General features: G+C 35.7%; 1 protein-coding gene across 1 annotated transcript; it reads left to right on the top strand.

Moving 5' to 3' along the window:
• The first annotated feature begins 15,889 nt into the window (after positions 1-15,889).
• On the top strand, positions 15,890-22,018 carry LOC139504735 (uncharacterized). Its single transcript, XM_071294715.1, has one exon. It carries the CDS (start codon positions 15,890-15,892, stop codon positions 22,016-22,018), a length of 6,129 nt encoding a protein of 2,042 aa, XP_071150816.1.
• The last annotated feature ends 3,761 nt before the right edge of the window (positions 22,019-25,779 follow it).

Below are 25,779 nucleotides of genomic sequence, written 5' to 3'. Positions count from 1 at the left end.
ACCTTCAATCAACCAATACACGTACATGTATCTTCTCCGTTGAATTCATGAAAGAAAAAAACCTTTAATTCGCTTCGCGTATCATTATGGCACCCTCAACGGAGTTGGGGTGACATCTTGTTATTCTACGTTTCTTTTTTTTCTTTTTATTTTTATTCTTCCACACATTTTGTCCACGCTATTTCTCGTAATTGGTCAGACCCATGTTGATGGAACTATACCATAATATGAACCGCCATGTGAAGTTGTGCAAGAGACATTGGAATGGTAAAAAATGGCCGCCGTTACCATGGAAACAAAAAAAATGTAAAAAAAAATCCAAATTTTAAATCTTTCGTTATAAGAGGCAAAGTCTTGAAAGTTTATGTAAATGTTGGCAGTGGTGCCCCGAGGTACCAACAGTACTTGGAATTTTCAAAATGGCTGCCATTGCCATGGAAACTAGACAAAAGTTTAACATTGACCCTATGGGAAAATGCGTTTTAGCTGCATTTTCTTGAAAAATATAACAACAATTCCACGGAAATCGTAATTAGGAGTGTGTGCAAATGGTCACATGCAATTGCTGTACTGCTAACATGTACTAGAATATTCTAGAATAAAAATATGTATTTTATTTAATGTGCTTTAAAGAGAAAATCGCCACCGAGAGAACGAGAAACACTCAGAGTACAAATTACTGACATTTCTGCACTTGCGTTAAAGTACATATCCGTGAATGACACACCTGCTAAAATATACACATTAGCTGAAATCAATCGATAAACATGTAATTAAATTGTACACGATAAGTTACATGTATTGTATGATACGCGAGCTATTGAAGAATAAATTGAACAGTTAATACGCCGCTCCGTCAATATATACACATGTTGTCTGTCCTACGTCCCCTCTAAAAAGAATATTAATATGCTAAGTCCACGATAATATACTTGAGTATCACGTGACACCACCTTCCTACTTGCGCGCGTGTCTAATTTTAGATTTAAAAAGGATTCCCAAACTATGTATAGAACTGAAACGTATTCTACGGAAGAGAAAAAAAAAAGGGGGGGGGGGGGGGGTGTTTAGACATGCTGATTCCGACATGTATAATAGATATGCCATTTGACTTTTGTACACTCATAATTGTTGATGCTACTGTGACAATGTGCAGTACGGGGTGCCATCGTCCGCTATTGCTTGCAATAGCAAATCTAGTGTTATAATAACTCATTCGCAATTCTTTTTTTTTCGGATGTAAGAAAAGCAAATAGAGTATTTTTCTCAATACTACATGCAAAATTGTGCGTCAGATATTTGTCACTGAACAGTATGAAACGTATAGACAATAAATAAACCTATGCAAAATGTGTCATTTTAGGCAATACAACGTATTGATCAATCGATCAATCAATCAATCAAATCATGATCAGAGTGATCAAATCATGATCACATTGATCAAATCATGATTAGAGATCGATCAATCAATCAAGTGTTGATATCAATCAAGTGCAGAATCCGAAATAAACGTCCCATCGCTATTTTACGAACTGTCAATCATTCGATCAATCAATCAATCAAACGATCGATCAATTGATTGATTGATCAATCATGATCACAAACCTTCAATCAACCAATACACGTACATGTATCTTCTCCGTTGAATTCATGAAAGAAAAAAACCTTTAATTCGCTTCGCGTATCATTATGGCACCCTCAACGGAGTTGGGGTGACATCTTGTTATTCTACGTTTCTTTTTTTTCTTTTTATTTTTATTCTTCCACACATTTTGTCCACGCTATTTCTCGTAATTGGTCAGACCCATGTTGATGGAACTATACCATAATATGAACCGCCATGTGAAGTTGTGCAAGAGACATTGGAATGGTAAAAAATGGCCGCCGTTACCATGGAAACAAAAAAAATGTAAAAAAAAATCCAAATTTTAAATCTTTCGTTATAAGAGGCAAAGTCTTGAAAGTTTATGTAAATGTTGGCAGTGGTGCCCCGAGGTACCAACAGTACTTGGAATTTTCAAAATGGCTGCCATTGCCATGGAAACTAGACAAAAGTTTAACATTGACCCTATGGGAAAATGCGTTTTAGCTGCATTTTCTTGAAAAATATAACAACAATTCCACGGAAATCGTAATTAGGAGTGTGTGCAAATGGTCACATGCAATTGCTGTACTGCTAACATGTACTAGAATATTCTAGAATAAAAATATGTATTTTATTTAATGTGCTTTAAAGAGAAAATCGCCACCGAGAGAACGAGAAACACTCAGAGTACAAATTACTGACATTTCTGCACTTGCGTTAAAGTACATATCCGTGAATGACACACCTGCTAAAATATACACATTAGCTGAAATCAATCGATAAACATGTAATTAAATTGTACACGATAAGTTACATGTATTGTATGATACGCGAGCTATTGAAGAATAAATTGAACAGTTAATACGCCGCTCCGTCAATATATACACATGTTGTCTGTCCTACGTCCCCTCTAAAAAGAATATTAATATGCTAAGTCCACGATAATATACTTGAGTATCACGTGACACCACCTTCCTACTTGCGCGCGTGTCTAATTTTAGATTTAAAAAGGATTCCCAAACTATGTATAGAACTGAAACGTATTCTACGGAAGAGAAAAAAAAAAGGGGGGGGGGGGGGTGTTTAGACATGCTGATTCCGACATGTATAATAGATATGCCATTTGACTTTTGTACACTCATAATTGTTGATGCTACTGTGACAATGTGCAGTACGGGGTGCCATCGTCCGCTATTGCTTGCAATAGCAAATCTAGTGTTATAATAACTCATTCGCAATTCTTTTTTTTTCGGATGTAAGAAAAGCAAATAGAGTATTTTTCTCAATACTACATGCAAAATTGTGCGTCAGATATTTGTCACTGAACAGTATGAAACGTATAGACAATAAATAAACCTATGCAAAATGTGTCATTTTAGGCAATACAACGTATTGATCAATCGATCAATCAATCAATCAAATCATGATCAGAGTGATCAAATCATGATCACATTGATCAAATCATGATTAGAGATCGATCAATCAATCAAGTGTTGATATCAATCAAGTGCAGAATCCGAAATAAACGTCCCATCGCTATTTTTACGAACTGTCAATCATTCGATCAATCAATCAATCAAACGATCGATCAATTGATTGATTGATCAATCATGATCACAAACCTTCAATCAACCAATACACGTACATGTATCTTCTCCGTTGAATTCATGAAAGAAAAAAACCTTTAATTCGCTTCGCGTATCATTATGGCACCCTCAACGGAGTTGGGGTGACATCTTGTTATTCTACGTTTCTTTTTTTTCTTTTTATTTTTATTCTTCCACACATTTTGTCCACGCTATTTCTCATAATTGGTCAGACCCATGTTGATGGAACTATACCATAATATGAACCGCCATGTGAAGTTGTGCAAGAGACATTGGAATGGTAAAAAATGGCCGCCGTTACCATGGAAACAAAAAAAATGTAAAAAAAAATCCAAATTTTAAATCTTTCGTTATAAGAGGCAAAGTCTTGAAAGTTTATGTAAATGTTGGCAGTGGTGCCCCGAGGTACCAACAGTACTTGGAATTTTCAAAATGGCTGCCATTGCCATGGAAACTAGACAAAAGTTTAACATTGACCCTATGGGAAAATGCGTTTTAGCTGCATTTTCTTGAAAAATATAACAACAATTCCACGGAAATCGTAATTAGGAGTGTGTGCAAATGGTCACATGCAATTGCTGTACTGCTAACATGTACTAGAATATTCTAGAATAAAAATATGTATTTTATTTAATGTGCTTTAAAGAGAAAATCGCCACCGAGAGAACGAGAAACACTCAGAGTACAAATTACTGACATTTCTGCACTTGCGTTAAAGTACATATCCGTGAATGACACACCTGCTAAAATATACACATTAGCTGAAATCAATCGATAAACATGTAATTAAATTGTACACGATAAGTTACATGTATTGTATGATACGCGAGCTATTGAAGAATAAATTGAACAGTTAATACGCCGCTCCGTCAATATATACACATGTTGTCTGTCCTACGTCCCCTCTAAAAAGAATATTAATATGCTAAGTCCACGATAATATACTTGAGTATCACGTGACACCACCTTCCTACTTGCGCGCGTGTCTAATTTTAGATTTAAAAAGGATTCCCAAACTATGTATAGAACTGAAACGTATTCTACGGAAGAGAAAAAAAAAAGGGGGGGGGGGGGGGGTGTTTAGACATGCTGATTCCGACATGTATAATAGATATGCCATTTGACTTTTGTACACTCATAATTGTTGATGCTACTGTGACAATGTGCAGTACGGGGTGCCATCGTCCGCTATTGCTTGCAATAGCAAATCTAGTGTTATAATAACTCATTCGCAATTCTTTTTTTTTCGGATGTAAGAAAAGCAAATAGAGTATTTTTCTCAATACTACATGCAAAATTGTGCGTCAGATATTTGTCACTGAACAGTATGAAACGTATAGACAATAAATAAACCTATGCAAAATGTGTCATTTTAGGCAATACAACGTATTGATCAATCGATCAATCAATCAATCAAATCATGATCAGAGTGATCAAATCATGATCACATTGATCAAATCATGATTAGAGACCGATCAATCAATCAAGTGTTGATATCAATCAAGTGCAGAATCCGAAATAAACGTCCCATCGCTATTTTTACGAACTGTCAATCATTCGATCAATCAATCAATCAAACGATCGATCAATTGATTGATTGATCAATCATGATCACAAACCTTCAATCAACCAATACACGTACATGTATCTTCTCCGTTGAATTCATGAAAGAAAAAAACCTTTAATTCGCTTCGCGTATCATTATGGCACCCTCAACGGAGTTGGGGTGACATCTTGTTATTCTACGTTTCTTTTTTTTCTTTTTATTTTTATTCTTCCACACATTTTGTCCACGCTATTTCTCGTAATTGGTCAGACCCATGTTGATGGAACTATACCATAATATGAACCGCCATGTGAAGTTGTGCAAGAGACATTGGAATGGTAAAAAATGGCCGCCGTTACCATGGAAACAAAAAAAATGTAAAAAAAAATCCAAATTTTAAATCTTTCGTTATAAGAGGCAAAGTCTTGAAAGTTTATGTAAATGTTGGCAGTGGTGCCCCGAGGTACCAACAGTACTTGGAATTTTCAAAATGGCTGCCATTGCCATGGAAACTAGACAAAAGTTTAACATTGACCCTATGGGAAAATGCGTTTTAGCTGCATTTTCTTGAAAAATATAACAACAATTCCACGGAAATCGTAATTAGGAGTGTGTGCAAATGGTCACATGCAATTGCTGTACTGCTAACATGTACTAGAATATTCTAGAATAAAAATATGTATTTTATTTAATGTGCTTTAAAGAGAAAATCGCCACCGAGAGAACGAGAAACACTCAGAGTACAAATTACTGACATTTCTGCACTTGCGTTAAAGTACATATCCGTGAATGACACACCTGCTAAAATATACACATTAGCTGAAATCAATCGATAAACATGTAATTAAATTGTACACGATAAGTTACATGTATTGTATGATACGCGAGCTATTGAAGAATAAATTGAACAGTTAATACGCCGCTCCGTCAATATATACACATGTTGTCTGTCCTACGTCCCCTCTAAAAAGAATATTAATATGCTAAGTCCACGATAATATACTTGAGTATCACGTGACACCACCTTCCTACTTGCGCGCGTGTCTAATTTTAGATTTAAAAAGGATTCCCAAACTATGTATAGAACTGAAACGTATTCTACGGAAGAGAAAAAAAAAGGGGGGGGGGGGTGTTTAGACATGCTGATTCCGACATGTATAATAGATATGCCATTTGACTTTTGTACACTCATAATTGTTGATGCTACTGTGACAATGTGCAGTACGGGGTGCCATCGTCCGCTATTGCTTGCAATAGCAAATCTAGTGTTATAATAACTCATTCGCAATTCTTTTTTTTTCGGATGTAAGAAAAGCAAATAGAGTATTTTTCTCAATACTACATGCAAAATTGTGCGTCAGATATTTGTCACTGAACAGTATGAAACGTATAGACAATAAATAAACCTATGCAAAATGTGTCATTTTAGGCAATACAACGTATTGATCAATCGATCAATCAATCAATCAAATCATGATCAGAGTGATCAAATCATGATCACATTGATCAAATCATGATTAGAGACCGATCAATCAATCAAGTGTTGATATCAATCAAGTGCAGAATCCGAAATAAACGTCCCATCGCTATTTTTACGAACTGTCAATCATTCGATCAATCAATCAATCAAACGATCGATCAATTGATTGATTGATCAATCATGATCACAAACCTTCAATCAACCAATACACGTACATGTATCTTCTCCGTTGAATTCATGAAAGAAAAAAACCTTTAATTCGCTTCGCGTATCATTATGGCACCCTCAACGGAGTTGGGGTGACATCTTGTTATTCTACGTTTCTTTTTTTTCTTTTTATTTTTATTCTTCCACACATTTTGTCCACGCTATTTCTCGTAATTGGTCAGACCCATGTTGATGGAACTATACCATAATATGAACCGCCATGTGAAGTTGTGCAAGAGACATTGGAATGGTAAAAAATGGCCGCCGTTACCATGGAAACAAAAAAAATGTAAAAAAAAATCCAAATTTTAAATCTTTCGTTATAAGAGGCAAAGTCTTGAAAGTTTATGTAAATGTTGGCAGTGGTGCCCCGAGGTACCAACAGTACTTGGAATTTTCAAAATGGCTGCCATTGCCATGGAAACTAGACAAAAGTTTAACATTGACCCTATGGGAAAATGCGTTTTAGCTGCATTTTCTTGAAAAATATAACAACAATTCCACGGAAATCGTAATTAGGAGTGTGTGCAAATGGTCACATGCAATTGCTGTACTGCTAACATGTACTAGAATATTCTAGAATAAAAATATGTATTTTATTTAATGTGCTTTAAAGAGAAAATCGCCACCGAGAGAACGAGAAACACTCAGAGTACAAATTACTGACATTTCTGCACTTGCGTTAAAGTACATATCCGTGAATGACACACCTGCTAAAATATACACATTAGCTGAAATCAATCGATAAACATGTAATTAAATTGTACACGATAAGTTACATGTATTGTATGATACGCGAGCTATTGAAGAATAAATTGAACAGTTAATACGCCGCTCCGTCAATATATACACATGTTGTCTGTCCTACGTCCCCTCTAAAAAGAATATTAATATGCTAAGTCCACGATAATATACTTGAGTATCACGTGACACCACCTTCCTACTTGCGCGCGTGTCTAATTTTAGATTTAAAAAGGATTCCCAAACTATGTATAGAACTGAAACGTATTCTACGGAAGAGAAAAAAAAAGGAGGGGGGGGGTGTTTAGACATGCTGATTCCGACATGTATAATAGATATGCCATTTGACTTTTGTACACTCATAATTGTTGATGCTACTGTGACAATGTGCAGTACGGGGTGCCATCGTCCGCTATTGCTTGCAATAGCAAATCTAGTGTTATAATAACTCATTCGCAATTCTTTTTTTTTCGGATGTAAGAAAAGCAAATAGAGTATTTTTCTCAATACTACATGCAAAATTGTGCGTCAGATATTTGTCACTGAACAGTATGAAACGTATAGACAATAAATAAACCTATGCAAAATGTGTCATTTTAGGCAATACAACGTATTGATCAATCGATCAATCAATCAATCAAATCATGATCAGAGTGATCAAATCATGATCACATTGATCAAATCATGATTAGAGATCGATCAATCAATCAAGTGTTGATATCAATCAAGTGCAGAATCCGAAATAAACGTCCCATCGCTATTTTTACGAACTGTCAATCATTCGATCAATCAATCAATCAAACGATCGATCAATTGATTGATTGATCAATCATGATCACAAACCTTCAATCAACCAATACACGTACATGTATCTTCTCCGTTGAATTCATGAAAGAAAAAAACCTTTAATTCGCTTCGCGTATCATTATGGCACCCTCAACGGAGTTGGGGTGACATCTTGTTATTCTACGTTTCTTTTTTTTATGGCACCCTCAACGGAGTTGGGGTGACGTATTGTTATTCTACGTTTCTTTTTTTCTTATTATTTTTATTTTTCTTCCACGCTTTTTGTCCAGTCCATATCTTGGCACTGTATGATCCAATGGTGATGGAACTATACCATAATGTTAACCACCAGATGAAGATTTGCTTTTTGGGGGTGGCACTTTCAAGATGGCTGCCGTTACCATGGAAACGGAACAAATGTGAAAAAATCCCGTTTTTTGTTTTGGTGAACTATTTGGATACTATATAACTCAGAATCATTATATTTTGATACAATGTAGGTGCCCACTAGATACAGGTGTTGGATGATTTTGGCACTCATTGGAACTACTATGTTGCCATGGAAACTACTCCAAAAAATTCAAAAATCTCAAAATGTTCCAAACTTAATGAACTTTCACAGTAACGATGAGCAACATTGGAAGATGTGGAATTTGGCGTTGGAATTTCCAAAATCGCTGTTGTTACCATGGAAACAATGCAAAAAGGTCAAAACTTTGAATTTTCACAGAACATTCTAGAACATCAATGTTTAATTTATTCTAGAGACATTAAATGGTATATGATTGTGGAGGGAAAAAATTGCAGCGGGGGTTTGACTTTGGAATATTCAAAATGGCCGCCGTTACCATGGAAACAGCAAAAATACGAAAAACTTTAAATGCTTCAAATTTATTGAAACTTATAACAAATGTTGCTCAGCTAATGTAGACTTGACTTTTGAATTTGGAATTTCCAAAATGGCCGCCGTTACCATGGCTACCGCTCACCTGGCAATAGGGGAAGGGTGCCATCCGCTATTGCTTGCAATGGCAAATCTAGTTATGGCACCCTCAACGGAGTTGGGGTGACATATTGTTATTGTTCGTTTCTTTTTGTCTTATTATATTTATTCTTCCACACTTTTTTGTCCATACTATTTCTCAGAATTGGCTTGAACAATATTGATGGAACTATACCATAACGTAGACCACCACATTCTATAGTGCAGTGGGGTATGGCATCATCAAGATGGCTGCCGTTGCCATGGAAACGAAACAAATGTGAAAAATTTCTGTTTTTTGTTTTGGTGAACTGTTTGGATATGCTTACACTCAGAATCATCATATTTTAATACAATGTAGGTGCCCACTATATACAGGTGTTGGATGATTTTGGCACTCATTGGACCTACTATGTTGCCATGGAAACTACACCAAAAATTTCAAAAATATCGAAATGCTCCAAACTTCATGACACTTCACAGTAACGATGAGCAACATTGGAAGATGTGGAATTTGGCGTTGGAATTTCCAAAATATCTGTAGATACCATGGAAACAATGCAAAAAGGTCAAAACTTTAAATTTTCACAGAACATTCCAGAACATCAATGTTAAATGTATTCTAGAGACATTAAATGGTATATGATGGTATATATGATTATGGAGGGGAAAAATGGCAGCGGGGGTTTGTCTTTGGAATATTCAAAATGGCTGCCATTACCATGGGAACAGCAAAATTATGAAAAACTTCAAAATGCTTTAAATTTAATGAAACTTATAACAAATGTTGCCTAGCTTATTTGACTTAACTTTTGAGTTTCGAATTTTCAAAATGGCCGCCGTTGCCATGGAAACAGCAAAAAAACGAAAAACTCCAAAATGCTTCAAATTTATTGAAACTTATAACACTACAGAAACAGTCACTAGCATAAGCAGAGTTGACTTTTGAAATTCGAATTTTTAAAATGGCGGCCGTAACCATGGAAACGTTGAAAAACTTCAAAATGCTTTAAATTTAATGAAACTTATGAAAAATATTGCCTTGCTTATGTAGACTGAATTTTTGAGTTTCGAATTTTCAAAATGGCAGCCGTTGCCATGGAAACAGCCAACATTTTCTGAATGGCTGCCGCTGGCCTGGCAATGGGGAAAGGGTGCCATCCGCTTTTGCTTGCAATGGCAAATCTAGAAAACTAATGAAACTTCACAGTAACGATGACAGGTGTTGGATGATTTTGACACTCATTGGAACTACTATGTTGCCATGGAAACTACACCAAATATTTCAAAAATATCAAAATGCTCCAAACTTAATGAAACTTCACGGTAACGATGAGCAACATTGGAAAATGTGGAATTTGGCGTTGGAATTTCCAAAATGTCTGTTGTTACCATGCAAACAATGCAACAAGGTTGATTCTATGAGAAACACATGCAAGCTGCATTTCCTGCAAGAATATTAGATCAAACCTACATATTCTTGGCCTTCTGTCCGTGTACAAATGGACATATTTACTCTGAAATCATTATATAGGTGTATTGTACATGTTTTTAGGTTTCTATCCGTGTACAAGTGTATTATCTACTCTGAAATCTTTCGGCCTTTAAAGTTTGAAAATCGGAAGCGTAACCATAGTATAGTTGCTATATATAACATCATATAAAATGACGGAAAATCGTAAGATAGTAAGATTCTAAACAAAAATACTTATGCAAGAAGATGTTGTCCATAAATAAAGGCAACAGTAGTATACCGCTGTTCAAACTCATAAATCCATGGACAAAAAACTAAATCGGGGTAACAAACTAAAACTGAGGGAAACGCATAAATATAAGAGGAGAACAACGACACAACACTACAATGTAACTAACACACACAGAAACGGACCAAGCATCAGACAAAATCCCACGAGAATAACAAATATAATATCAAAACCAAATACACGAATTTGGGATAGACAAGTACCGTGACACGTCTTATCGCAATGTCAATTTACACTCAAAAAATAAGAGAAAACAAACGACGCAACGTTAAATTGTAACACACAGAAACGAACTATAATATAACAATGGCCATATTTCTGACTTGGTACAGGACATTTTTAAAGGAAAAAATGGTAGGTTGAACCTGGTTTTGTGGCATGCCAAACCTCGCACTTTAACGGCAATGTTAAATATAACATAGAAATGACAACATAATATTACAGGACTACAATACAAATAAATAGGAAAACGTATTAGACAAAGAAACACATGATTAATGAATAACAAAAAGCATCAGGTTTAAAATTTAATACGCCAAAAACGCGCCTCGTCCACACAAGACTCACCAGTGACGCCCAGATATAAAAGATCGAACGGGAAAAAAAGTACCAAGTTGTACAGCACTGAAGATCAAAAGTTTAAAAAGGTTGTGTCAAATACGGCTAAGTTTTTATGCTTGGGATAAGAACATCCTTATTATTTAGAACAATTAATGCTATTGCAAACAGTAAATTTTATCAAATGAATATAACAGATATACATAATGAAACTGAAGTATTAACTCATTACATAAAACAAACACGAATACATAATGAATGACCAACACAGAATAGACACACCCGACTCAGTCCAGGCCTCAACGCAGTAAATTGTGAAAATGACGTCACATACGATGATTTCATGATTTGTTCGCATATATGGAAACAGTTTGTACGTTGAATTTTAAAGTTAAATAACTTTTAACTTACCTTCTTTCTTACATTTACGGCCAAATTCTTTTAAAAACATGATGATTTCAACCTTCACATTTCGTAAAGAGTCACAGACTATCATCGTTTCCTCAAGACCATTGAACGACTGTCAAAATAGTCATCCCTTACCTGTCTGCATGTTGAACGACTCCTTCAAGAGTCATTCCTTACCTTTATGCGCGTTGAAAGACTTTTTCATGGGCATTTCTGTGTTTCCAAGAGTCATTCCTTGGCTCTTTGAACGTTGAACAACTCTTTCAAGAGACATCCCTTACCTTGTAGCACGTTAAACGACTGTTGCAAGTTATCCCTTACCTGTCTGTATAATGAACGACTCCTTCCAGACTCACCCCTTACCTCTATGCACGTTGAACGACTTTTTCATGGTCATTTCTGTATTTCATGACAGGCTTTAATATATGTGTCTGTGGTATTCAAACGTTTATTCAACTGCGGGATGTATAAATACGCAGTCACGTCCACCCCGGATAAGGACAATGATCTCTGTATCTTGAGTAAGTTGTAACTTATTCAAGAGTCATCTCTTACCACTCTGTACGTTAAAAAAAACCTTACATCTTTGAACGTTACACGACTACTTCAAGAATTCCTCTTACCTCTATGCACGTTGAAATACTCTTTCAAGAGACATCCCTTACTGTGTAGCACGTTGAACAACTGTTAAAAAAGTTATCACTTAACTGCCTGTATATTGAACGACTCCTCATCCCGGATAAGAACATTGATCTCTGTACCTTGAGTAAGTTGTAACAACTATATTAAGAGTCATCCCTTACCACTCTGTACGTTAAAAAAAAAACCTTACCTCTTTGGACGTTAAACGACTCCTTCAAGAATACCCCTTACCTCTTTGCACGTTGAACAACTTTTTCAAGAGACATCACTTACCAGCAAGTTGAACGACTGTTGAAAGAGTTATCCTTTACCTGACTGTATGTTGAACAACTCCTCACCCCGGATAAGGACAATGATCTCTGTAGCTTGAGTAAGTTGTAACTTATTCAAGAGTCATCTCTTACCACTCTGTACGTTAAAAGACCTTACATCTTTGAACGTTACACGACTACTTCAAGAATACACCTTACCTCTATGCACGTTCAACGAGTCTTTCAAAAGACATCCCTTACTGTGTAGCACGTTGAACAACTGTTAAAAAAGTTATCTTTTACCTGTCTATATATTGAACGACTCCTTCAAGACTCATCTCTTACTTCGATGCACTACGAACGACTTTTTCATGGCCATTTCTGTATTTCCTCGACAGGCTGTAATATATGTCTGTAGTATTCATACGTTTACTGGATTGCGGGATGTATAAATACGCAGCCACGTTCACCCTGGATAAGGACATTGATCTCTGTACCTCGAGTAATTTGTAATAACTCTACAAAGAGTCATCCCTTACCACTCTGTACGTTTAAAGACCTTACCTCTATTGACTTTTCACGACTCCTTCAAGAAAAATCCCTAACCTCTATGCACGTTGAACGACTCTTTCAAGAGCTATACCTTACCTCTGTTTTCTGAACAGGCTTTTATATATTTGACTGCTTTATTTAGACTTTTTCTGACTGAGGGATGTATGAATACTAGTACACAGCCACGTCTTCCCCGGATAAATATATTGGTCTCTGCACGTGGAGTAAGTTGTAACAACTCTTTCTAAAGTTATCCTTTACCTCTCCATACATTGAATGTATCTTTCAAGTGTCATCCCTAATCCCTCTAAATATATTGGTCTCTGCACGTGGAGTAAGTTGTAACAACTCTTTCTAAAGTCATCCTTTACCTCTCCATACATTGAATGTATCTTTCAAGTGTCACCCCTAATCCCTCTGCAGGTTGAACAACTCTATCAAGCTTCATTCCTTATCTCTATGCACGTTGAACGACTCTTTCAAGAACCATACCTTACCTCTGTTTTTTCGACAGGCTTTCATATATTTGACTGCTTTATTCAGACTTTTTCTGACTGAGGGATGTATAAATACACAGCCACGTCTTCCCCGGATAAATATATTGATCTCTGCACGTGAAGAAAGTTGTAACAACACTTTCTAAAGTCATCCTTTACCTCTCCATACATTGAATGTTTCTTTCAAGTGTCATCCCTTACCTCTATTTTTAAAGAACGACATCTCTTACCTTGTAGCACGTTCAACGATTGCTAAAAGAATTATCCCTTACTTGTCTGTATGTTGAACGACTCCTTCAAAAGTCTTCCCTTACCTGTATCTACGTTGAATGACTTTTTCGTGGTCATTTTTGTATTTCCTCGACAGGCTTTTACATATGTGACTGTTGTATTTTACTGGTCTGTGGGATCTATAAATACGGAGCCGCGCACACCCCCCCCCTCTTTTTCCCCGATAAGGACATTGATATTTGTACGTTGATTAAGTTGTAACAACTCTATTAAGAGTCATCCCTTACCATTCTGTACGTTTAACGACTCCTTTAACACTCCTCCCTTACCTCTCAGCTTCAAGAATAATCCCTAACCTCTATGCACGTTGAACGACTCTTTCAAGAGCCATACCTTACCTCTGTTTTCTCGACAGGTTTTCATATATTTCACTGCTTTATTTAGACTTTTTCTGACCGAGGGATGTATAAATACTAGTACACAGTCACGTCTTCCCCGGATAAATATATTGGTCTCTGCACGTGGAGTAAGTTATAACAACTCTTTTTTAAGTCATACCTCTTCATACATTGAATGTCTCTTTCAAGTGTCATCCCTTACCTCTATGCACGTTGAACGACTCTTTAAAGAATGACATCTATTACCTTGTAGCACGTTGAACGATTGCTAAAAGAGTTATCCATTACTTGTCTGTATGTTGAACGACTCCTTCAAGAGTCTTCCCTTACCTGTATCTATGTTGAATGACTGTTCGTGGTCATTTCTGTATTTCCTCGACAGGCTTTTATATATGTGACTGTTGTATTTTACTGGTCTGTGGGATCTATAAATACGGAGCCGCGTCCACCCCCCCCCCCCTCCCTCTTTTTCCCCGATAAGGACATTGATATCTGTACGTTGATTAAGTTGTAACAACTCTATCAAGAGTCATTCCTTACCATTCTGTACGTTTAACGACTCCTTTAACACTCCTCATTTACCTCTCAGCTTCAAGATTCATCCCTTACCTCTCTGCATGTTGAACGACTTCTTCAAAAGTGACCCATTACCTTTCTGTATATTCAACGACTATTTCATTTTTTTACCGGAGGGGTGACTATTTTGCTGTGTCTGGTGTATAAGTTTCCAGCAACTCCCGGTCTAAATAAAGTGATCATAAGCAAGGCACCGCGTAATGAGATTTCCACACTCGTTCAACTTCAAACAACTATAGTTATAACTCTTTTTTCAAACAAGCAGTAACCTCTGCCTCGCAAGTGACAGTGAAAAATGCATAAACATACATCCCTGGATTTGGATTTTAACATCTACACTTTCAATATCACTTTTCCAGAGTGGAAAGATATATTGGCTGTTTCTGATCTATAAATGAGATGTAACTCGCGGAGTAGTTTCAATCGCATAGTTAAGAACCATTGTGACTACCCTTTGATTGATATTTCCTTTGACACTTTCTGACACCTACTAATATCTATGATATCATATTCCTGTCTTCCAGCATTCAGTAAAATCTGCCTGACAGTTGGTGTTTCGTTGACTGCAGGATGTATAAGTACACAGCCACGTCCGGTCTGAATGAGGACACTGACCAAAATGAGGATAATGAAATGTAAGGGGAAATCCATACACACTCATTGTTAAAGAACCTCTGTTTTAACACTTACAATAATATTTCCTTTGACTCTTTCTGACATTTATTATAATCTGTCTCTCAGTTGGAACCTATTGCATTGCAGGACCTACAGATCAATTATTTTCCACTGCATGTAAATGTTTTTTAAGTAAGGAATACTACTGTTGATTCGATTAGTTTTAAGTATTTAAGCTTTTGAATTTCCAAAATTTAGTTTGAGATATGATAAGTGATTATACCTTATTTACTACTTTTAATCAAATCTTGAAATTTATACAATTTACAATAATAAGATTGTGTCACACAAGACATTTTTTTATGAAAAGTCATGGTTGTGAAATAATTTGCTCCGGTAAATAGTGAAGACATTGAAACCAAATGCATGCATGTTTGTGTTTTTGATATTCAAAAACTGTTAATATGGATTCACATCAACTACACAATGAAAAATTGCATACGGCTGTTGTATGCTTATTGGGTGAGATACGATATCATTGCTCTGTAATACGAGATTTTGAGCTTCCATCAAACTTTACAATACAAGGTCCCAAAATCCATGTTAAAAGGAAAAAACGAAAATCAGATTCTAGATTACAAAGGAATATGGATAAAGAAAGAAAGAGAAAGGAAAGACAATTACTAAAACAACTTGAAGAATCAACGAGTAATATAGGGATGCCATCCTCTTCCCGATTTCAAAAATTATATGAAGAAGATGATCGGTACAGAGAATATAAAAAGGCATATAGTAGAGAAAGATACAGTTCTGATGTTCCTTGTCAAATAGCAAAGAAACAGTCAAAAAAGCAGAAATATAAATCAAACATTCAACTTCGACAAGCACATAACGATTACATCAAAAAGAAATACAAAGAGAACGTTCAATTCAAAGATGCATGCAAAGATTATATAAGGAACAAATACAAATCTGACATTAAATTTCGAGAAGGACAGAAGGATTACATCAAGAACAGGTACAAATCAAACATTCAATTCAAACAAATACAGAAGAATTACAGTAAAAAGTTTCAATTAGCTAGAAGAGAAAGGTATGCTAGTGATAAAGACTTCCAGCTTAAATTGAAAACATCCAGCCTTCTTAGATATAGACAGAATGTGCTATTCAGGGAGAAGTGCAAGCTTAAGCTACGTGAACAATACAAACGTGAATTACGCTACAGGGAAAAGAAGATTTTACTAGTACAAAAGAGACGAACAAAGTGTGTAGATGATATTGCAGAATGGTTTAGACGACAAGTAAGGGATGGACCAAGTTACATTTGTGCTGTGTGCATCAAATTAAAGTTCAGAAAGCAAGTTCTAGAATTGCACAAGGACAAGTATGACAAGAAAGACGAACAGAGTGCAGCAGTTGCAAATAAGTGTATTACTTTTCAATTTAAATCTGATTGTACAGATAAATGCCCAATTAAGTGTCCGACCATAAGCCATAAATTATGGATATGCTACACTTGCCATCGGCACCTCCTAAAGGGTAAGATTCCAGCAGATGCAAGTGCAAATGGTTTACAGCTTCCAACTATTCCAGAAGAACTCAAATCTTTAAATTTATTAGAGAAACAACTTGTTTCTTTACGAATACCATTTATGAAACTTGTTCAACTACCTAAAGGGAATCAAAGAGGCATAATAGGTCCATGTGTTTCAGTACCGACAGATGTTCAAAAAACAGTACAAATTCTCCCTCGTTCTGATGATGAAACACAGGTTGTCCGATGTAAGCTCAAGAGAAAGCAGTCATACATAGGTTATTGTCAGTATGAATTTGTCAGCACTAAAAAGATTTGTAAAGGAATAGAATCTTTAAAGGAAAGAAATCCATACTATCAAGATATAGCTTTTAATGATAAATGGCATGACAATCTACCACCAGATTTTGAAGATATGACAGCAGCAGAGGAAGGGAATGAAAGACATTCTGAAATATCAAAGGTACAAGACGAAAGAAAAGAACACGACCAAGATAAACAACAGCAAGAAGGTGTGAATGTCGAAGGAAATGAAAGCAATCCAGAAATACTAGAGGAAGTCAATACAACTGAAAGCGATGAAGAACATCATCATGAAGACGTTCACAATATCAAAGACAGAGGATTTCCATCTGATACCTGTCTGCAGCCAGTAGATATAGGGCAAGAGATACTTGATCAATATTTTGACAATATTTTTTGTGTTGCACCAGGTGAAGGTAGTACACCTGTGAGCATGATGACAGAGGTAGGCAATGAAGCAATGTCCTTTCCTGCACAGTTTCCTGAAGGATTGTTTGGGTCGTTTGATAACAACAGACCAGTTCATCTCACAAGAACAAGATACTTCCATGCAAGGCTCTTAAGTGGTGATATGAGATTTTCAACTGATTCGTCATACATATTTTATGCACAGTATCTTTCAGAACTAGAACAAGTTATATCCAAAGTTTCTATAGCTTTACGAAAGAGCAGTGGCAAAGATACAGCAGGTAATAATATCACAGCTAGTATGTTGACCGATAGAAATCAATTGAAAAGTCTGTTGTCTACAGACCAGGGCTACAAATTTTTAACTCCCATTCGAGGTACCCCTCCATATTGGCAGTCAGTTTTAAAGGACCTATTGGCAACAATTCGCCAGCTAGGAATACCAACATGGTTTGCCACTTTTTCTGCTGCTGATATGAGATGGTCAGAAATTATTAATCTTCTTCTGGAACAACAGCAAAGTACTCAATCTTTTGAAGATCTTGATTGGACAGCAAAATCGGAAATATTGAGGTTGAATCCTGTCATGAACGCTGTCATGTTTGATCACAGGTTTCACACCTTTCTTAAGGAGATTATCATTAAGCGTAGAATTGTTGGCAAGGTAAAGGATCATTTCCATAGGATAGAGTTTCAACAACGTGGCTCTCCTCATGCTCACTGTCTTTTCTGGATAGAGGATGCACCGTTGCTCGATAAAGCTGACGACCAGACAGTGTGCGACTTTGTTGACAAATATGTGACGTGTGAATTACCAGATTACTCAGTGGACCCAGAGCTTTATGAAATAGTTAGCATTGTTCAACAGCACAGCAAACACCATACTAAATCTTGCAAAAAGAAAGGCACCACCTGTAGATTTCACTTTCCGCGTCCGCCCTCAGAAAAAACTTTTATCTCAAGACGTCAAAGCCTGGCAGATCCAAAAATAAAAAAACCTCCGCAACAGCTAAAAGATCATGCTCAGTCTGTTTTACATAATCTTTGGACTATCATTAATAATGAGAATTTGGAAGATATTACAACTGACCGTTTGTTTGCTGCTGCTGGAATTACTCAAAAAGATCTAGAGGATGCATCTAATATCCTGACAAAGAGAAATACTGTCACACTGAAGCGTTCTCCATCTGACTTATGGGTTAACCAATACAACCCCGATCTGCTACGATGTTGGAACGCGAACATGGACATACAATTCATCACAGATGCATATTCATGTGTAATGTATATTATATCTTACATTTCCAAAGCAGAGAGAGAGATGGGGATAGTATTAGAAAACGCGAGCAAAGAGGCAGCAGCAGGAAATTGTGGTGCACAACAGGCTATGAAGAAGATCGGGGGAGCATACTTTCGCCAACGGGAAGTAAGTGCACAAGAAGCAGTTTATAGAGTTTGTGGCTTACATCTGAAAGAAAGTTCTAGGAAAGTGCAGTTTGTTCCTGTTGGTGAAAATCAAGTTAAAATGAGTCTCCCGTTAAATGTGATCAGGAAGAAAGCGGAACAACTGCAGGACAATGATATTTGGATGCTGTCCCTATATGATAGATATAAGGCAAGACCAGTGGATATTGTGTTTGAGAATGTATGCTATGCATCTTTTTGTTCGGAGTTCCGTGTTCTTTCACCATCTCAAATACCTCAACATCCTGTGAAGTGCCAGGTCTACAACTTACAACATGAATATGGATGCATCCAAAAACGCTCTAGGACTGATTCAGCAGTAATTAAATACCCTAGATTTTCACAAGAAAAATACCCTGAATTACATTTTCATGCCAATCTTCAGCTGTTTTTGCCACACAGGTTAGAAAGTCAATTAAAACCTATGAAATTTAAAACATACGAAGAAATGTTTATGAATGGGTTTGTAATAATACCACCAGCAAAGCAACCAGTTAGTGTAAAATCCATTGTCGATACCAACAGACTATTATTTGAACAAAATGTAGAAGACTTGGATGAGGCAGAGGAGTTGTTACAAGCTGAAGGAACACAAGAAGATGCATGGGCTTTGATTGCGCCTGAAGCAGAGGCAGAGCGATTGGATGGTGAACTAAGCAGAGAAGAGTTGTGTGAAAAAGAAATTGAAATTGAAATACCTGAATTAGATACTTCTACTCGAAAAACTAATAAAGGCCATGATATTGAAATAAGGCAAACATTATTTCCTGGTCCACAAATGAAAACCTATATTCAACAACTTAATACAGAACAAAAGGGTATATTTTACAGAATACGACAGTGGTGTATAGACAAGGTGAATTGTAAGGATCCTGAACCATTCAGAGTCTTTATAAATGGAGGTGCCGGCACAGGGAAAAGTCATTTAATAAAGTGCATGTATTATGAAATGAACAAAATACTATCACCTCATTCTGCAAATCCTGACGATATAGTTGTCCTTTTAACAGCTCCTACAGCAACTGCAGCTTACAATATTGGAGGTACTACACTTCATCAAGCTTTTTCCCTGCCAAAATCTCTACATCTTCCATACATCTACCTTAGAGATGATGCAATTAACAAACTTCGTTCTAAATTGCAGAATTTGTGTATACTGATAATTGACGAAATATCTATGGTCGGTCAACCAGTCCTTTTGTATATAAGTGAGAGATTGCGACAAATAAAACAGAGTAGAAATGCTCTTTTTGGTAACATTTGTGTTATAGCTGTTGGTGACTTTTATCAGTTGCCACCTGTTAAACAGAAGTCTCTCTATAATTTAAAGCCTGACAGCCAATTTCCGCTTTGGAGTTCTAACTTCTCCATAGTAGAACTAAAACAGATCATGAGACAAAAGGACGATATGATGTTTGCAGAGTTACTCAACCGTTTGCGTGTTAAAAAGAAAAGTGACTGTTTACGATTAGATGACAAAGCCATTTTAGAGTCATGTGAACAACATACAGTCCCACCTGAAACACTGCACATATTTGGAACTAACAAGGAAGTTGCTTTACACAACACCCAGATGATTGAATCAGTTTGTCCGATAACCCAAACTATTGACGCACTGGATTATGATAAACATCCTCAGACAGGTAGACTTAAAGTGAGAGAGGTGCCCTATGAAACTTCGTATGATTTTTTACCAGCACACTTGGTAATTGGCCCAAAAGCAAGAGTTATGCTCTTGAGGAATGTAGATTTAGCATGCGGTTTAGTCAATGGAGCAATGGGCACTGTTACTAATGTTTTACCCCCAAAACCAGGGTTTTCCACGCCACAAGGTGTCATGGTACTTTTTGACAATGAGAAAATTGGTCAAAGTAAAAAACATCATAGCTCTAAACATCAGCCTACTAAAATTTCGATGTTTGAGGAAAATCTTGAAAAAAATGCAGTGAGGTATCAGTTTCCACTTCAATTGTCGTGGGCTTGTACTATTCATAAGGTGCAGGGCATAACTACAGATAAAGCTGTTGTTTCTCTAAAACATATCTTTGCTGCAGGTATGACATACGTGGCTCTTAGTCGTGTTACATCGATGGCTGGGCTCGTCATTAAAGATTTTGACGAAAAACACATATATTGTAATGAACAAATCGGTAAGGCTCTCCAACAAATGCCTCAGTTTTTGACGGTTAAAGACAGAACAATTGAGCAAAATGAGCTGGTTGTAGTCCTTCATAATATCCAAGGACTAATTCCACACATTAACGATATCAGAGCTAATTCTGACATTTCAAACGCAAATTTCATTTGTTTGACTGAAACATGGTTGGAAAAGAAAACTCTCTTCCCATCTTTGGAAGGTTTTAACTTTTTACATAAAGAGAGATATTCTTCTTATCCATCGGACAAACCTTTATTTCAAGAACTTCAACAAAAAAAACACGGCGGTGTAGGAATTTACGTACGAAATCAACATCAGTGCTGTCCGCTGACAGTCGACTCTATGAATATAGAATGTTACGTTATATACATCAAGGAGATCAATACCAATTTAGTCCTTGTTTATAAACCAGAGACATACACTACATCAGTGTTTCTACAGGAATTATATGAAGTGCTTATTTCTATACCCCTCGAGGATGTAAATACGTCGACAATAGTGTTAGGAGACTTCAATCAGGATATTCTGAAGACAAACTCATCTATTAAAGAGTTCATGGCAATTCAAGGTTTCGCACAAATAGTTTCCAATCCAACAACAGATGGAGACACACTCATTGACCATGTCTACCTTAATGGTAATTTAAAGATTTCTGTAGAAGTTATGCAAACATACTACAGTTACCATAACATGGTGTCATTGCGAATTAAACTTCCGACCTTATAGGTGTACAGTTAATTTATTGTCAGAAGCTTCCTCTGGGATTAGATTGAACAGTTGTATAATAAAATGTTACCCTCACCAAATCGAGATATGAAGTGTAAATAGTGTTTTGATTCATTTCCGATGTGTTTACCATGTGTAGCAAGGAAACTACCTATTAGTACCAACCTTATAGATTTATTATATTTTTCATTTCATACGTATATATATTTATGTTTTCATGGCTGCTCAAACAAGTAATACATTGTTACTTTCACCGAATCAAGGTTTGAAATGTTAATAATGCTTTTAGGTTCATTTTCCCATGTCTTTACAATTGCAGGTATGAATCCATCTACTTGTTATCACGATCAATGTGAATAATGTTTTTTATTTCCTTTGTCAATATTATACCATGTTTTAGTGGCTACTTAAACAAGTAAATACATTGTGACTTTCACCAATTCCAACTTTTAAATATAAATAATGTTATTTCCCAATATCTTAACCATGTGCAGGTTTGATCTATCCATTTGTACTCGCCTAAGATGTAAATAATGTTAGAGTTCCCTTGTCCCTATTATGTCATGTTTAAACGGCTGCTTCAACTAGTCAATACATTTGGTACTTGCACCAAATCGAGGTGTCAAATGTAAATAAAGTTTTTGAAATTATTTCCCAATGTCTTTACCATGCATTACTAGGAACCTATTTGTACTCTTCTTAGATGTTAATAGTATTGTTCATGTTCGTTGTCCATACTATTTGCCAAATCCAAGTATTGAAATGTAAATATGATTTGGTTTACCTTTCCTAGTGTCTCAACCATGCTCTGTACAAAACCAATACATTGGTACTCACCTTTGATGTAAATAATGTTTTTCATTTCTTTTTCCCATATTTTACCAGGTTTTTATGTGAATAATAATTTCGTTTTCCTATCCTAGTGTTTCAACCATGCTCTGTACGAAACCAACATATATGTGCTCTTATTTGATGTACATACTGTTTTCATTTATTTTCCCCATATTTTCCCATGTTTGAACGACTGCTACAACAAATGAATTGAGTTTTCCTATTGCCAAATCAAGGTTTGAAATGTAAATAATGATTTTGTTTTCCTACTGTTTCACCCATACTCACCTATGATGTTAATAATGTTTTTCATTTCTTTCCCCTTATTTTACCATGTTTTAACAACTGCTTTAACAAAATGTTATGTTCCCTTTGCCAAATCAAAGTATTTAAATGTAAATATGATTTAGTTTTCCTTTCCTAGTGTCTAAACCATGCTCTGTACAAAACCAATTCATTGGTACTCACCTTTGATGTAAATAATGTTTTTATGTCTTTCCCCATTTTTTACCATGTTTTAACGACTGCTTTAACAAGGGAAAACATTGTTCCCTTTACCAGATCAAGGTTTTAATGTGAATGATGATTTCGTTGTCCTATCCTAGTGTTTCAACCATGCTCTGTACAAAACCAATACATTGGTACTCACCTTTGATGTAAATAATGTTTTTCATTTCTTTTTCCCATATTTTACCATGTTTTAACGACTGCTTTAACAAGGGAAAACATTGTTCCCTTTACCAGATCAAGGTTTTTATGTGAATAATAATTTCGTTTTCCTATCCTAGTGTTTCAACCATGCTCTGTACGAAACCAACATATATGTGCTCTTATTTGATGTACATACTGTTTTCATTTATGTTCCCCATATTTTCCCATGTTTGAACGACTGCTACAACAAATGAATTGAGTTTTCCTATTGCCAAATCAAGGTTTGAAATGTAAATAATGATTTTGTTTTCCTACTGTTTCACCCATACTCACCTATGATGTAAATAATGTTTTTCATTTCTTTCCCCTTATTTTACCATGTTTTAACAACTGCTTTAACAAAATGTTATGTTCCCTTTGCCAAATCAAAGTATTTAAATGTAAATATGATTTAGTTTTCCTTTCCTAGTGTCTAAACCATGCTCTGTACAAAACCAATTCATTGGTACTCACCTTTGATGTAAATAATGTTTTTATGTCTTTCCCCATTTTTTACCATGTTTTAATGACTGCTTTAACAAGGGAAAACAGTGTTCCCTTTACCAGATCAAGGTTTTAATGTGAAGAATGATTTCGTTTTCCTATCCTAGTGTTTTAACCATGCTCTGTACGAAACCTATATATATGTGCTCTTATTTGATGTACATACTGTTTTCATTAATTTTCCCCATATTTTCCCATGTTTGAACGACTGCTACAACAAATGAATTGAGTTTTCCTATTGCCATATCAAGGTTTGAAATGTAAATAATGATTTTGGGTTCCTACTGTTTCACCCATACTCACCTTTCATGTGAATAATGTTTTTATTTCTTTTCCACATATTTTACCATGTTTTAACGACTGCTTTTTAACACCTTTCATGTAAATAATATTAACTTTTTTTTTGGTCCATATTTGACCATGTTTAAACAACTCCTTTAGCGAATGAATTTAGTTTCCCTTTTACCAAATCACCGTTTGAAATTAGAATAATTATTTTGTTTTCTTTTCCGAGCGTCTTTGCCATGTTCTGTACAAAACCGATATATTCGTATTCACCTCTAATGTTAATGTTTCTCATTTCTTTTGCCTATATATTTTACTATGTTTTGAAAGTTGCAAGAACAGGTGAAAATAGTGTTGTCTTTACTAAATCGATGCTTGAAATGTAAATAATGCAAGAATATAAGATCAAACCTTATGCAACTTAATGGATATGTAACATGACATGTTCCAAAGTAGCACCTGTCTTTTGGAATTATAGAAATGGTACCAGTTACCATGGAAATAGCAAAAAATTTCAAAAACTTCAAAATGCTTCAAAATTGATGAAATTTTGCAAGAATGTTAATAAACATATGTAGATGCTCTCTTTGACTTGGGAATTTTCAAAAAGACAGCAGCTCACCTGGCAATAGGGAAAGGGTGCCATCCGCTATTGCTTGCAATGGCAAATCTAGTTATTATTATTTTTCTTCCACCTAATTTTGTCCGGCAGTTTTTTTGGAGCCAAAGGAACCAATCTGAATGATGGTGCACTATAACAAGGAACCCTGACTTTCCAGTTGCAGTGCAACTTTGGAGCTAAAAAATGGCTGCCATCACCATGGAAACGGAAAAATGGTGAAAAAATATAATTTTGGAGTTAGGTGAATTGTTTGAGAATGCTTACGCTTAAAATCTTTAGATTTTAATACAATGTAGGTGCCCACTATATACTGCTTTAGGATGATTTTGGCAATCATTGGAACTGCTATGTTGCCATGGATACTACACCAAAAATTTCAAAAATATGAAAATGTTCCAATTTTTTTGAAACTTTAGCATAACGATGAGCAACTTTGGTAGATGCGGAATTTGGCGTTGAAATTTCCAAAATGTCTGCCGTTTCCATGGAAACAATGCAAAAAGGTCAAAATGCTCCAAAAACTTCCGGGTTTGGTATATAACTTTGATATGCATGAACTTAAAATCATCAAATTTTAATGCAATATAGTTGTCCACTATATCCAGGATTTGAATGATTTAACAATCATTGGAACTACTATGTTACCATGGATACAGGATCAAATATTTCAAAAATTTCAAAATGCTCCAAAATTAATGAAACTTAATATGATTGTTGACTGTCAAGACTGCATCAGACTTTTGAAGTTGGAATTTCCAAAATGGCCACCGTTACCATGGAAACTGCAAAAATGTTAAATATTTTCGAAATGCTCCAAACTTAATCAAAC

Source organism: Mytilus edulis, unplaced genomic scaffold (assembly GCF_963676685.1).
Source record: "Mytilus edulis unplaced genomic scaffold, xbMytEdul2.2 SCAFFOLD_179, whole genome shotgun sequence".
NCBI classification, from domain to species: domain Eukaryota; kingdom Metazoa; phylum Mollusca; class Bivalvia; order Mytilida; family Mytilidae; genus Mytilus; species Mytilus edulis.
This window is presented reverse-complemented; position numbering and strand designations above follow the sequence as displayed.

What these genes read in the sequence shown, in the direction of transcription:
- LOC139504735 (XM_071294715.1), top strand. Translation starts at nt 15,890, where the DNA reads ATGGATTCACATCAACTACACAATGAAAAATTGCATACGGCTGTTGTA.